Here is a 13,699-nt window from a genome sequence, read left to right as displayed (position 1 = left end):
ACACATAAATAAACAAATCTAATTACCCACCCCCTTCCAAACCAAAATGAAACAGATAAAAGCAACTGAAAAGGTCTTTTGGCTACCAAAATGTTGTCGTGTGTTTGGAAAACTGAGTATCTGTGTAAGGAACCAGAGAACAGAGCTATGACACAAGGCCTCCTGCTGTTGGTCAGCAAGGCAGGTGACAAAAAATACCCTAACCCCAGGGAGGGCCACCCACAGAGGAGACGCTAAGATGTTTCCCTGGGCTGAGTGTAGGCACTTATCATCGCATCAGAAATACTACTTTCCAAGGTTACGGAAAATAATTCATGCAAACATGCCAAAGAACACGTCATGCCAACAAACAAGGAAAGAAATCAACCAGTCAGTTATACAAAAGATGCAACAACAAACCAGACCCCTCACTAGCAAACTCAAAACTACTTAAGTGGTTATGTCAAAGGTTAGCAGGTCCAGCACAGGGTACACTCTCAGACACTGCTAATAACGTAAGGAAGGGTACATCTTTTTAAAAGCAATCTGGCAATACGTATTGAAAGCCCCAAACCATGCGTCCCTTCTGAGCCAGCAGTTCTTGCTCTGGATAAGGTCACTCCTCTCACCAAATGACACCGCCACTGAGAAGGATGCTTTTTAAAGAGTATGCAACATGAAAAATGTCTGGGATACATTAAGTGAAAAAGAAACCAGGATATAACATTATATATTCAATGTGATCAGAGTTATTTACAAACAAACACAATGCACTGAGACAAAAAAGAAACAAACCCAAGTGGTGGTGGTGTTCTGGGGGAGAATAATTATGGGTAATATTCTTTCCTTCCTTCCCTCCTAGCTTCCTTCTTTTCATTTATCTGTAATACTTAAGTAAGGACACTGGAGCTGAGTTTGATCATTTTCTTTAATGACACAAGCTTTTCATCCTTTAAAATCTAATGTCTCCTTATGTCACTGAACTGTACACTTAGGTAATTGTGTGGTACGTGAACTGACTCCTCAATAAAGCTGTTATTAAAACCTAACTAATGTCCCCTTAGCTGTCTTCCCAGCTAATGACTTTAATAACGGATCCAGTTTTGCTTACGTGGCAGAAAGTACGTTAGACTTACCATATCAGCCAGAGAGATATAAAGGAACATTCCTCCAGCCAGTGCAAAGATCCAGTTGGCAGAGAAGTGGTTGCTGGCTAAGATGCCAAAGGCCAGACCCACGTAACAGCAGCAGGCAGAGAGGAAGTTAAAGAAGAGAGCCTGCTGGATATTCATGCCGGCATTGAGCAGGATGACGAAGTCTCCTATGGCAGGGGAAACAAGAGGGGAGGGTGTGGGCAGAAGAGTCATACTACATCGTGGGACACAGAACTGGATGAGGACAGACTGCTTAAATGATGGATGGAGACCGGGTGAAAATCAAGACAGCCCCCGACTGGAGACCACAGTGGCAAGACTTAGGGCCCCCTTCATCTCCACGCCGGGAGCCGTCTCCATCTGCGAGGCTGGCCGTGTACTTCCAGCCTAGAGGCTGAAAGCTGTGTACATGATTTTCAAAAGGCCATTTAGCAATGGCCTCATTTGTCTTTTGATTGATGGTGAAACAGAAGGAGTTTCCTTCCTCAAAACTAAAATGAATGGTATTTTTAGGAAACAAAATTGTGACTGAGGGAAGTTAAGTAATTTGCCCAAAGTCATAAGCCAATAAATGGCAAAGCCGGGACTTGACCTTGAGTGTCTGTGCCTGCAAAGTCGGCTTTTTACACTCTCCCTCTGATAAAACCAAGGACCTTCCAAACCCTGGTTCATCTACCTCTATGCACTAGCCTTCTAACATCACATCTCAGCCTCTGGAAGAGTGGTAGGATCTAAGAGACCTGTACTGAGCACTCAGAAGAGCGTTATGGTGCGTAGGAGTCCTTTCCACCATTGTTTCCCTTTTGCTCCTCATGATAAATCATAGAGTGAGGTAGGTACCATTATGAACCCCATCGTACAGGTGAGGAAACTGAGCCACAGGATGTGAGGCCGAAGGGAAACAAGCATCTCTGTAAAAACTCCGTCATTTCCAACGATCAATTTTCAATTATTCATTCAACTGTTAAGAATTGGTGGTTCGATTTCCTATAGCGTAAAGAACATGTTAATTGTAAGTGTTCTGAAGTCGGAGAGGAGCTGGCCACAGGAAGGATGCCTGGGCCAGTAATGGAGGCAGCCCAAGTGGAACAGGCTGGGAGGTTTCGGGGGGCTGAGGTGCACACACACTCACCTAGCTCGTGTGGGAACTCCTCACAGAGGATGGCCACTGAGGTGCTGATGCCCTGGAAGACCGACACGGTGAAGGAGGCGCCGATGGCCAGGCCATCGATGAAATTGTGGAGGCCGTCGCTCAGGGTGATCATCCAGGCCAGAGTGCCGATGTCAGAGTAGCGGACGCCTTTCAGCCAGTAGCAGGCGCTCTGGGAAGCCTGCAGGTCCTGGATGAGAGCCCAGCCCCAAGGCCCCAGGTCAAAGGGTGAGTGTCAAACCTGTCGTTACCGCTTAGGGGCCCCCGCCCGCCAAACAGCGGCCAGCCGACTGACCTGGACAGACAGCGAGCCCACAATGACCTTCTCATCCATCACGGGGGCCTTCCCGTCCAGCTCGCTGCTGCAGTGCTGAGGAATCATGTGGTCCAGATCCCCGTTCTGCAGCTTCTCTGTCACCCCCTCCTCCTGGTCCTTCTGGGAAGGCAGTGTCTCGGAAGCATAATGGCTATGTCCATGGTGATGCTGGAGGGACCCCAGGGAGGGGTCAGCACAATGCTCACCAAAACCACCCCACAGGGCAGGGAAGACCTCACTCCCGCCATCAGAAAAAGCACAAGCGGGAGATATGACAGGGACCTCGGGCAAGTTGTCAGAGAAAGCGGAACTGAGGGCACTGTGGGGCTGGTGGAGGACAGATCTCAGAGCAGTGACCTCAGGGCCCACACTCATTCCATCCAGGAGGCACTGCTAAGAACGTTTAGAGCTCCTCCTTGCAACGGCTAATTTTATTCCATTCAGCAACTTTTAGGGGATAATTACATGCCAGGCACCAAAGGTAACTTCTGGGGGACTATGCTGCCATCATCGGTTCTGTGTCCTTGCGCTCATACCTCAGACACAGTGCCTGTCCTTCATCTCCTAAAGGTATGGAATTCTATTAAGGAAATAATCTAGATCAACACACAGTGGGTAAATTACCGCCTAATAAAAGGCACACAGTTCAGATCTGGTTTCTGGTTTGCCCTCACCCCTTGCTAATTCCCTCCTGAGATGAAGTGGGAAATTCACTCATGAAATAATCTGTGGGTCTGAATCCAAGGTAGGAGGGTCCGGGCGAGCTCAGTGGATCGGTGTTGAGGTAACACCACTACCAGGACATGAAAGCATTTTAGAGATGGATGCTCTCCCTAGGGTCACTTCCTTTACCAACAGTTAAGCCTCACCTCATTTTTCTGTTTAAGAAGTATCTTCAAGATCTTCTCTGTGAAAAAGAAAAGATAAAAGCCCCCGAACACCATCGCAGACTTGGAGACATAATTATCTTCCAGAGGGTTGAAACCAAAAGCCTGTGGACCCCGGAAAACAAAGTGAGTTTAAGAATACAGAAAATCTTCGTTGGTCCCCTCTCATCTCTTAACTGCTTCCCTGACTCCAGGAAAGGAAAGAGACTGGGGCAACTCTGCCATCTCCCCAATCTCTTTCCAGCAAAACCTAAACCTGGATGTTTCCCTAATGTCACATCACCAGACCTGCTAGGTTCTGGCTTATTTTCTGATGCAAAAGACAAATCGTCTTTAGAATTTTAGTCTCGGGGAAAAACAGCCTTGGGTGTGATTTTCTGCTTTTAACGAGGGCTACCTTCATTTCCCCTGCTGGTTGGCTACAATGGCGAACTCTGCTGGCAAATTCCATGCTTCTGGAGAAGGGCACTAGTATTTGTTTTCATTGTTATCTAGCATCCCTGGCTGATCTGCCCGTAAACACCAGCGAGATGGTGTAATTAAACTTTCCAAAATGGGAAATCCTTTCCCCAGTTAAACAGTAAGAACTGCGGCATCTTCCTGACCGCAGACCTCCCAGCGACTACAAAGCCAAGAAAGCAGACTGTGACTGCACGTGTCAGTTTGGGGGGTTTTGTTTTGAGTTCTGGAAACTTCACTTAATAAGGGGGAGAAAGAAGAAGAAGAAAAGAATCCATTGGGAGGCAGACAGGAGCAAAAATCAGGAGAATTCTACTCCCAGTGATGCTCCTGATTCGTGTGTGTTGGTGGGGCGGGTCTGGGGAAAGTGACTGGTGACCTGCTCCTCTGTTTTCCAACAGGAAACGGGCCTCTCGAATCAGCGCCAGCTTTCTCATGAACGGGTCGCAGGTAAAAGTGACCACTGGTACCAGGGACTCGGGACTGCTTAAAGTCAAGTGTTTCTCCTTTCTGTTTTAAAGAGACAAAATGCCATCTCTACCCCTAGTGTGGTTTTCTACGAGACATAAAGGTCAAGTTCTAAAATAGAAATGATACATTCAGGCTGACTTTCCGGGAGAGTCAAATCACCTTAGGGGAAAGTGGGGCGAAAAGAGGCAACTAACAGTTGTTCTCCACAGAAAGCACTAGGATGGGAGCTCCTGTGCAGGTGGGATTCTGTATCTCGTCAAGGGATAAAACTTTACTTGTTTCCTAGACGTCACAAAACCACATCTTGGAAAACATGAACTGCTCTACGAAGCGGGGCGTCAGCTTTCTGTCTCACGTCCGGCTGGTCCGGACCTGTCAGACCACCCACAGCGCAGTGTCTCATACTTCCTGCCATCAGCGGGTCTGCTCAGAGACCATGCCAGATCAGAAACTCCTTCAAGGCCCTTTGCAAACCCTACAGACACCGGGCTCCTCCTTTGCGAAGGGTTTCTGGTTAGCCCGGGCGAAGGAGCCAGGGTGCTTGCTGTCAATGTGCGTGAGACCAGACTGGCCCCCAAACACCCTACTGAGGAGAACTGATCTTTTTATTGAAACTTATGCAACCTGCTGATGTGGGGGGTTTTGAGGTGCCCAAAATCCCCAGACTGGGAGCCGTGATCTAACTACACTATCTCCCTTCATCCAACAGATAGAGCACTAGGCACAGGCATGCTACAAACATTAACTCATGTAAATAATCCTCACAATATCGTCCTGAGGTCCATCCTATCTCCCCCATCTTACCTATAAGGAAACGGAAGCACAGACAGGTTACATGACCTGCCCAAGGTCCCAGACCTTGTGGCTGGTGGAGCTGGGATTCGAAGCCAGCTCTCACACTGACTCTGCTGCCTCTCTGAGCTCGTCCCTACGTCTCAGCATCACTTTCCAAAAGGAGAAGACCTCCTCTCTCTGCCTTCCATGGAGATGGAGGGCCCTCCCACTGTGCCCCGCCGTCCCCCCAGGGGACAGGCGTGCTCCTGCGTGAGGGGGCCCTGGCTTGCCATACCTCGGGGATGAGCTGGAAGAGGGCGTTGGAGTAGAGGGTTCCAATCGCCAGAGCTATGAAGTAGAGCAGCAGCCTCTTGTAAAAAGTCTTCTTCATAAAGGGCACCACGCTGGCCCCCATGAGGGAGCAGAGGGAGATGACGGTCACACAGAGGAGACCGTATCCCCACACTGCCGTGGGGGGAGAGCCAGCCCCACCCGGGACAGGGAGAGGGGCGAATGCCCCACAGCCCGGCAGCCACCATTTAGGTAGAGATGGAGAGGACGGGAGGCAGTGAGGGAGGTTTTGGTGGATATTAACAAAGGCGACAAAAAAGAAAAATCAGAGAGACAAGCAGGGAGGGAGAGAGAAATAGAACATTTGTTAGTGATTCAAGTCTGATGAAATTTCCTTCAATCAGTTTAGGAGAAATGGGGAGGAACCCAGGTGGCCTTGGAACCCTGTGTCTCCCGCCCCGGCTTCCTGGTGGCCGAGTCCCGCCTGCCAGCTGCTGTGAGCTGTCTGGCCCACGGCCCAGGGGTGCCTGGGCCTCGTCTGAGGCTGCCCGGCAGACTTTGGACCCGGGGGCTCTCTGAAACAGGAAATGAGCTCAGGGAAGAGACCGATCGTCTCGCTGCCGTGTCTGCACGGCCGACCCGCGCTGTGCGGGCACACGTGACGTTCCCCCATCTGGTCTGCTCCGTGCAAGACACAACCAAGTCACATGTGCAGGGCAGAAGGGACAGGGGACAGGCAAGGCCCGAGGCCCAAAAATTCAGTTTCTTAACACCTCAGGTTCTGTTCTGTTTGTTTCCTTTTGCTTTGAGGGCTCCAGCAGAGAAAACAGAGTTCCAAGCTCACCCCGTCACAAGGTGTTCCCTCAGCCATTTCCCAGGGTCGCACACACTCCGGGCAGGACAAAACTGCGCCAGGACGAGGCCTCCACTGCGAGCGCAGGGGCGGAGTGTGTGTACCACGATTGTATTCCCATTCAACAGGCAACATGGCATTTCATTTCCAATCTTGCAAAACAATTAAATTTAATTTCTGGAGCTGAAAAAAATAGCCCAAGATGAAGTCTGCCCCGAGAAGCGTTTGCTGGATTCACGTGGGATCCTAACATGGAGTCCAGGTGGTTCATCTAAAACCAGGTTTCTTCTCTCATCACGAAGAAGGAATAGGCAAGGTAAGGCCTGGACATCCCAGGTGGTGTCTCTTCTGGGAGAGAGTCTTTTGACTGAGAAAGGCCGGGCAGCTGCCCACACAGGCTCTTTCTGGAAGGCGGCCACCGTCATTCCCAAAGGAGGTCCGCTCATGACCCATCGCCCCTACTGCACGTCCTTGACTGCGCTGACAGGTGGGCAGACCATCAACTTGGGGCTTATTTATTTCAGCTCCTCAGCGCTTACAGTTAAAAGACAAAATTAACAAACATTTCAAAACAGTCAAGGAAGGGCGCCAGGAAGTCGGTCCTATCAGGAAAAAGTCAGGATGCAAGGTGCGAAGGACTGTGTGTCCCTTTCCTTTATTATATCATTATAATTTCGCTTGTTTTTGTAAAACAGTCCTCATTCTACATTTGGCCCTCTATGCTAATGGATTATGGCTGCTTTAAAAAAAAAAAAAAAGGATTGGGTACGCCTTAGGCCGATCCAGCTTTTCAGCTGGTAACCTCTTTCCTTCCACCTCATTTCAGGTGGATAAACTCTTGGCGGCCACACCTGAGTACTGCCAGGACCTCTACTTAGAGTGGGTCTGGAGGACCAAAGGCAGGGACAGCGACCACCGGCTCCAGCTCTCCTTCTGAATCCTGCAAAGGCAGGGAAGGGACCCTGCACCGGCTCAGGAAAGGCACTGACTGGGGAAGGAGGCTGAGAGGCCCCCAACGTGGAGGGGAGGGAAGGGATGTGAAGAGCCTTGCATCTGACACCCCCTGAAGAGAACAGAGACAAACCTGGGTGCCCAGGAGTGAGAGGAGGCCCTTGAGATCCAGAGACAGAAGTCATTTGCATCCTTTGATAATGAGAAAGAAGTTAATGTTTCAGGTGGCAGCTGTCAGGTGCCCGAGAGCACGGGGTTGGGGGCGGGGACGTGAGCCAGGGGTGGGCCCGGCGGTTGATGCCCCAGGGAGACAGGACCCGCACGTTTCTGGTCTACTGCACCTCTGGGATGAGCTGGAAGAGCGCGTTAGAGAGCAGCGTTCCAATGGACAGGGCGATGAAGTAAGTGAGCACACGGCTGAAAAACGCTTTCTCCGTGCACGGCAGGACGAGGACTCCCAGGAGAGAGGCCAGGTTAATCACTGAGACACTGAGGAAACCAAAGCCCCACACTGTGGAGGAACAAGAACAGATGGGGGCCTCCATTACCGAGGGTGGGGGGTGCTCCTGCCACCTGGAGCAGCGCGATCTGAACTCGGCTGTGACCAGGGCAGGCAGATTTGCCAACCCATCAGTAAATATCCGCTAAGTCCATCTCTTGCTGGGTGCTGCAGAGAAGCCTAAAAAAATACACCTAAGTTGCTATCCAAAAGGAGCTCACCTCTGAGATGGAGGGGCAGGTGAAAACATGGAAGGCTAAATACCACAGGACCAAGTGCTGGGCAGCACACAGGATTTCAGAAGGGCGATCCAGGCCCATGGGAGCCACGCGCACGCCAGAGCACGGTGAGTCCACTGTGGCCAGAGCAGAGGTCCCGGGCAGGGGGGGAGCGAGAAGGATGAAGTGGGCTGAGGGCAGACTGTGAAAGGTCTTAAATGCTAAGCGGAAAACCAAGACGTTGGCCCCCTTTGTGGTTTAATGAAAACCAAAACAGTAGAGTGGCTCAGGGGCACCTCCAGGCTGGCCCGAAAGCCCAACACTGAACCATCACCGGCCACGCTGCCCAGTCTGGCGAAACGCTGGACCCGTCTTCTGAGCAGCACAGGACACCAGTATAGTCAAGACTCCAACTCACTCCTCCCACGGATGATAAGAGGGTGATAACCAGTTAAACATTCAGCAGGCTGCTCTATCTCATCAGCCCAGCGGTGATCCGGGCTAGCCTGCAGGAGGACTAGCACGGACACCAGGCCCTGCCTTCCCAGCCCAGCTCACCTTCCACTGAGCTGGGCCTCCCCTCCTCTGTCGGCTTGTCCTCCTTGTTCTTGTTCTTGGGGGAGCAGGCCTGGGAATCCAGCTGCTGGAGGATGGTGGGGCAGAACTCCTTGAACTCACTCTCCCCAATCCGCGACTGGTTGCTGAAGTCGTGGGCAGCGAAGAGGTCCCCAGAACTGAAGCACTGAAACGAAGCAGGAGGGGCAGAAAGTCTCTTAGGGCCCAAAGTCACACTTTGCCCCAGCGCCTCCCAAGAAGGAAACTAGAAGATGGTATTGTCCATAGTTCACGGAACCCACAGACTAATTTCCAACACAGTCCCTAAGCTTGAAAACCTGACAAGTAATCTTGGCAATCAGCCATCCATACATACCTTATACACACTCATCTGTCAATGGTTCTGGGAACAACTGAATTCCAATCATTATGAGCAAGGTGTGGGTGCTGGAAAGCACGCCTCTATTTGCATACCTGAAGATACAGCTCCATCCAGATACCAAATCTGGCTCCCTCACAATAGCCCAGGGAGCTATTACAGTGAAATGCAGATTTCAGATACTTCTCTGGAGCTACTGAGCACAGTTTTGTCCCCAGCCTGCTGAACGTGCTGTCAAGAGATTAGGGAAGGAAGGAGGTGGAAATCTAAAGATGGGCATGGGGCAAGTGCAGGCTGGCCAGTGGGCACGAGTTCTCAGTTCCCTTGGGAGGCATCAGGTAAGCGGTTCTCACATTCCGTTCCTGTGAAACACTGCTATTTTACTTCTAATTAGACACTCACCCACGTCAGTCTTTATCTGAATTTGGTTTTACATGGGTCTGTCTCCAAGGGAGTCAGCCCTTGCAGGCGGTGATGATGAGCGAGAGTTTCTGGGCTTACAAAGCTGGGGGCTGGACTCTGTGACCCCGCGATCCTGCTGCTACGCTGGGAGGCCTCTGGGGTCAGGCCGCAGGAGCCCCCCAGGGCAGCACTCCCGACCAGCTCATGCACCACGCCCCTGCGGTTTTCAGGCCACGTGGTCCCTCCAAACTCTACTCTCCTTCAAGGCAAAGCTCCTGGGACACCTCCCCTGTGACGCTTCCTTGACTATCTTCTAGTGCACTCTCACCCCCTTGCCTGATTTCTGAATCCTACAATGACTGTCCAACCCACAGCATCTAATGCTTCATTTCAGTATCAGCTAACTTTGTTCGTGGTTGGTGGAGTTCCCCATCCTGAGGGTAAACTCCCTAAACAGTAGTCATTTTTCTGTTTCTCACAACACAGCACAGGGAACAAGGCAGACACATGAAGGCGTTGCTGGCTAACTTACATTTGGCTCCACACATGGCCTCAGACTCTGATTAGCCAAGATGAAGTGGAAGACAGAACAGAGAACCAGGAGCCAGAAGACCTGAGCCTTAATCCTGCTCCCTCCAGAACTCACTGTGGGGCCTTCAGTATCTCAGCATACACAGGACATAATAAAGATTTTCCACCTACACCTAGCGGTGCTTCGAGGCTCACCTGGGACAGCAGGCAAAGGGCTTTGTATAAACATTATTAGAAATACTAGCCATCCTGGGGGCCCCAGCTCACCAGGAGATCCCAGTGAGCTCTGAGGAAGGATCTAGAGGGCTGAGAACCTCTACTTCCTGGCTGCCCTTGGCTGAGGGCTTCAGAACACCCATGTGGGAGGTCAGGAGGCGCTGCTGGGGACTCAGACTAGCTGATCCAGACAACAGGGGAGGAAGTGGCCCCATGCTCTGTCATCAAGGCTCGCCTGTCCCCAATTAGATTGTGAACCTCAAAAGGGCAGAGGCAGCGCTGGGCAGAGCCGGAAACCTTACCGTCGAGAGGTTCCTCTGCCCCTGCACAGGCTGGGTGATGTTGTTCTGACTCACTCCCACATCCAGGTGCTTGAGCAGGGCCTTCAGCTGCTGCAGGGTGAGGCTGTCACCCTCCCCATAGCGATGCATGAGGTCCTGCAGGAAAGAGGCTGCGCTGATGGCGGGCATCCCCGGGGAAACAGCCTGAGCCTCCGGAGCAGCTGTCCATACGCTTAGCAGGGTCAGCAGGAAGCAGCCAGGGAAGACTGGGTGCAGCAGCTTCATGGCGACAGGTGAGCCTGCAAGAGCAAAAAGCCAGGTGGGGGCAAGGCTTCGGAGACCCACCCTCTCCTTCCACCCTCCCAGCTACAGGCAACCACAACCAGCCCCTCAGCCATGCTCCAGACAGGTGGGGTCTCTCCTCAGACTCTGAATCCAGTCAGTACCTGCGCTGACCCTTCACCCCTTCTCTAATGCCTAGCTTTTGAGAAAAACCCTTCTTCTGGAACAGAACATGAAATAAAAGGACAAATTCAACAGGTTTGACTAAGTTTAAAAAGACAAAAATAGAAAAACTACATGGCTCTTGGTTTTTGTTTCAAGTCCCTGTCTTTTTTAGAGACACTGAAATCATCATGGATTAAATACCTTACTTGGGATTTGCTTCAAAATCACAAAGGAGGGGACATTTGCATTAGAGTCAATGAGACAGGATTGGGCAGGAGTTGATAACTGCCAAAATGAGCGGTGGGTAGATGGAAATTCATTATACTATTCTGTCTACTTTTGTATGTTTTGAATTTCCCCAAACAAAAATCTAAAAAATAAATAAATAAATAATACTACAACTAAAAGAAGGAAGGAAAAAAAAAACTGGGAAAAATACACACCATCAAACCTGCCAAAGGGTTATCTCTATAACTGCCTAAATTAGGGAATCAACATGAAAAATACTCAGTCTCCCTGGTTTGTTAAGAACACAAATTTACAAGATGGAGGGTGCTACTTTGCTACTTATTAAAACAGCAAAGCAGATTTTTTAAAAAAAGATATAAAACCACTGTATACTACAAGGAACTATATTCAATAACTTGCAGTAACTTATGGTGAAAAAGAATATGAAAACAAATATATGTATGTTCCTGTATGACTGAAGCACCGTGCTGTACACTAGAAATTGATTCAACATTGTAAACTGACTATACTTCAATAAACATTTTTTTTTAAAAATATACAAAACCAAATGTTAGTGAGGGCAAACAACAGAATAACATACTTCTGGTGGCTATATGAATAACATGATTCTTGAAAAGTTATATGATAATAAATGTATTTAAATCCTTCAGTAATTCGACTTCTAGAATTTACACTGATAGAAGCAATCCGAAAATAAAAAGCCTACAGGCAGAAAGATGTGCTGTGGTCAAGTGAATTATATCAATTTCATAGAATAGTACGCAGCTATAAAAAGGTTCGGCATCATGAGTTTAACGTTAAATAAAGAAGCAGAACCATTATGTAAAACAGAGTTAAGAACTGACAAGGAACAGATAAAATCAAAAGCTTACGGTAGCAGGACTGAGTTTCTTTTGTTAATCATTCCCCTTCGTACAGTTATAATTTACTTAGTGAAATAAACAAACACCAGCAGGGGAAAATGAGCCTATTTAATCCAGGCCTAGGAATCCAGGCACTGCAGTTATTCCCAGGCAGCCCCAGGCACCCAGGGCTCTGGCTTGATGCCTCGTGGGGGTCACTCCACCTCCCCGCCTTTGCTTGGGACAGAGCAACCAGAGCAGAGTGGTTAAGAGCAGGCTTGTCTGCAGCCCGACTCTACCACTCACTTGCTGTGTGATGTTGGGCAAGTTATTTAACCAGAGTCAACATTCTAGAATCACCCAGAGCACTGATGCAGTGTACCACGGCCTTCAGTGTCAGAAAGACCTGGCTGGAATTTCCACACTGCTTCCCAGAAGTGACCTTGGCCAGGTTCCTTAGCCCCTCTCCACACACAGTTTTCTCATCTATAAAATTGGTTCCTACTTCACTAGACTATTATGAAGATTTAATGACATGAGCTTTGGCAAGTGACTAGGCTCAAGAAAGCACTTGATACAATGTGGCTGCGATTATTTTAAGACTTATAATTAGCAGGGTTCCTCCACTCTGACTCCCTCTCAGTCCAGATATTAAGCTGCCAATGGAACCATCAGGAACACCCCGTGGCCAGCTTTACTCCAGGCCTGCAGCACACACATCACCCAGGCCCCTGACCAGAAGCATACCCGGGACATGGGGCATGCACAGAATCTGGGGACCCTTGAATGGAATATACTGAGTCACACAAATGGATGGATTAGGCATCAACCAAAACGACAGCCTGTAGAAGTGTCACTTTGAGACGAGCAACTCTCAAATCTCCACCAAGCACCAAAAGTTAAGTTACAGTCAGTAGGATGGATCTTAGTCCAAAACAGCAAAACCCCACTGTACAAAGAAAGCTGTTCTCCGCCTGACCACACTGTAATTTGTCTAAGGCATGTGCTGTGCTGTCAAAACAAAGGGGAGGAGGGCTGCACGGGTTTAGAAAAGGGGAGGCAAAGAGATGAGGACAGCAGCTAGCATCACGACCCATGTGACCCCGCTGAGCACCTGACATTCACCGATTCCTTTAAGAGAAGGTGGGATACTTGTCCTCATCTAACAGATGCGGAAACTGGGGTTTGGAGATTAGGGAATGTGACCTACAGCCAGCAAGTAGAGCAGTGAAGCCAGAAACCAAATTTTTTCATGAATCAGGTCTAAATGATGCTGACGTCAGGGCACTCTTAACAACCCCTTGGCACGTGGAGACAAAAACATACACAACCCAGGTCCCCTGCAGAGCCCCAAAGCTTGCATGTCTCTGGTCAGAACCTCCCCAATTTCTACCAGCCCCAAATGCAGGCATAAGATGCCCTGACGACCTGTGTAGGGGAACCCCCAAATGTGCCTTAGGGGACAAGCCGTGTTACGAGGTTCCTTCTGCAGAATCACTTCAACAAAACAAACAATTGTTCCCACTCCAGCTGTATTTCTCAAATGTATTTGCAGCAACTTCAGGACACTCAGAAACAGCAATAAACATACAAAAAGGTGAGACACCCAAGGTAGCTTCACCGGGATGGGCATTCACAGCAAGGTTAGCATGTACTCGGTGTTTGCTCTTGGCTGACCCAGTGGCCCCTCGGCCCCCTCCCGCCTGGCCTGTGCTTCCCAGAGTCAGAGCAGAGTCTAGAAACAACTGGGGGACAGTAAGAAGTCTGGTCCAGGGATCCTGGAGTCACTAAAGAC

The 13,699-nt window shown here is 49.7% G+C and overlaps 1 protein-coding gene across 3 annotated transcripts in view; it reads right to left on the bottom strand.

The window, feature by feature from the left end:
* SLC39A14 (solute carrier family 39 member 14) overlaps positions 1–13,699 on the bottom strand; it is a 38,747-nt gene that overhangs the window by 3,627 nt on the left and 21,421 nt on the right. For 2 of the 3 annotated variants that reach the window (XM_031442237.2, XM_064482465.1), the window contains exons 2-8: positions 10,388–10,665; positions 8,561–8,744; positions 5,486–5,655; positions 3,469–3,591; positions 2,579–2,767; positions 2,266–2,473; positions 1,116–1,300 (exon numbers count right to left, since the gene is read on the bottom strand). In XM_031442237.2, coding sequence (XP_031298097.1) covers positions 1,116–1,300; positions 2,266–2,473; positions 2,579–2,767; positions 3,469–3,591; positions 5,486–5,655; positions 8,561–8,744; positions 10,388–10,665 — 1,337 coding nt within the window. Of the gene's footprint in view, positions 1–1,115; positions 1,301–2,265; positions 2,474–2,578; positions 2,768–3,468; positions 3,592–5,485; positions 5,656–7,626; positions 7,797–8,560; positions 8,745–10,387; positions 10,666–13,699 lie in introns of all 3 variants that reach the window. The other variant, XM_031442236.2, reaches the window with a different exon arrangement.

This window comes from Camelus dromedarius, chromosome 36 (assembly GCF_036321535.1).
Source record: "Camelus dromedarius isolate mCamDro1 chromosome 36, mCamDro1.pat, whole genome shotgun sequence".
In the NCBI taxonomy this organism is placed as follows: Eukaryota; Metazoa; Chordata; class Mammalia; order Artiodactyla; family Camelidae; genus Camelus; species Camelus dromedarius.
Note: the sequence above shows the minus strand (reverse complement) of the source record. Positions and strands in the feature narration are given on the sequence as shown.